The sequence below is a fragment of the Cyprinodon variegatus genome, unplaced genomic scaffold (assembly GCF_000732505.1).
Source record: "Cyprinodon variegatus isolate N-32 unplaced genomic scaffold, C_variegatus-1.0 Scaffold1944, whole genome shotgun sequence".
NCBI lineage: Eukaryota > Metazoa > Chordata > Actinopteri > Cyprinodontiformes > Cyprinodontidae > Cyprinodon > Cyprinodon variegatus.
This window is the reverse complement of record NW_015152397.1, coordinates 21,030-22,507: the sequence shown is the minus strand read 5'-3', so window position 1 is coordinate 22,507 and position 1,478 is coordinate 21,030. Positions and strand designations below refer to the sequence as shown.

The window sequence follows — 1,478 nt, the reverse complement described above, 5'->3', positions numbered from 1 at the left end:
ATGTTCCCACTGATCCCAGTAACTGATGTTCCCACTGATCCCAGTAACTGATGTTCCCACTGATCCCAGCAGAGCATAGGAGCAGCTTGGGCAACTCACACGAAAAAGCATGGAATCAGGATGCTAAGCTAACAGCTAACTAGGTCCTCAGGAGGTGGCAGGTCTGGATGCTCTAATGTGGGCGGAGCCTAGCCACTGAGGAACTGTGTCCTCTACTGAGACCAGCGTTAGCAAGGCGTTTAGCTGTGTCTCACTGCGCTGTCCTCAGATTATCAGAGGAAAACTAGGAAAGAAAACTTCCTCGGTGTTTTTCCAGCATGCACAGTTGGTTTCATGAGAAGAAGAAAGTGTAATTTACCGCGGTTACCTGGAGTTCCCTGGTTTCCTCCTCAGTGGCGGAGGCGTGGTAGGACAGAACCTGGAACACAGGCAGATAGACGGCAGCTTTACAAGTCTGACTGTAGCTTCCTGATCCACTGCTAAGGATGATGTCGTATCTAACATCAGATGGAAACAGGCCTTTCAAAGGGATCCATGAAGCTCGTGGGTCAAAGGTCAGGAGGCCCATCTGAGGCCCAGTCAGACAGAGGCTGTGTCTGAACGCCCGCCCTAACCACTATATATTGGTTACGCCCTTTTAGACAAGTGTCCGAACATCCAGTGGATGAAAAAGGAGTGGACTTTCCCACAATGCACCTTGAAAAGTAGTGATCATCCATGGTCACTAGACGGGAAGATATCTCCCAGAATGCATCATGGGATTTGCTGTTACAGCGGCCTGCTGTTGTTGCCTACGCTTGTTGCTACCCGACACTGGCGAGAAAAAACAAAGATGGCGCAGGCACCGTGGGGGGAGGTCTAGTCTGGTGACCAACAGGTAGCGGAAAGTAGTGATCATAAGTCTGAACGGTCAGAACGGTCACTAGAGGGGAACTGGAAGTGAATTAGAAGTGAAACTGAATTAGAGTTGAACCAGAACTAAATTAGAGGTGAACCGAATTAGAGGGGAAATTAATTAGAAGTGAATTAGGTTCAAACTTAACTAGAAGTGAAACTGGAACTGAATTAGAGGGGAACTGGATTGGAGGAGAACTGGAACGTAATTAAATGTGAATTGAAACCAAATTAGAGGGGAACAGGAAGTGAAGTAGAGGGGAACAGGAAGTGAAGTAGAGGGTAACAGGAAGTGAAGTAGAGGGGAACTGGAAGTGAAGTAGAGGGGAACAGGAAGTGAAGTAGAGGGTAACAGGAAGTGAAGTAGAGGGGAACTGGAAGTGAAGTAGAGGTGAACAGGAAGTGAAGTAGAGGGGAACAGGAAGTGAAGTAGAGGGGGAGAGGAAGTGAAGTAGAGGGGAACAGGAAGTGAAGTAGAGGTGAACTGGAAGTAAAGTAGAGGTGAACAGGAAGTGAAGTAGAGGGGGGGCAGGAAGTGAAGTAGAGGTGAACAGGAAGTGAAGTAGAGGGGAACAGGAAGTGAA

At 48.1% G+C, this 1,478-nt stretch overlaps 1 protein-coding gene across 1 annotated transcript in view; it reads right to left on the bottom strand.

Moving 5' to 3' along the window:
* pde5a (phosphodiesterase 5A) overlaps window positions 1-1,478 on the bottom strand; it is a 31,600-nt gene that overhangs the window by 9,991 nt on the left and 20,131 nt on the right. The window contains exon 9 of the mRNA XM_015405014.1: window positions 368-418. Within this exon, the coding sequence (XP_015260500.1) occupies window positions 368-418 (51 nt within the window). The remainder of the gene's footprint in view (window positions 1-367; window positions 419-1,478) is intronic.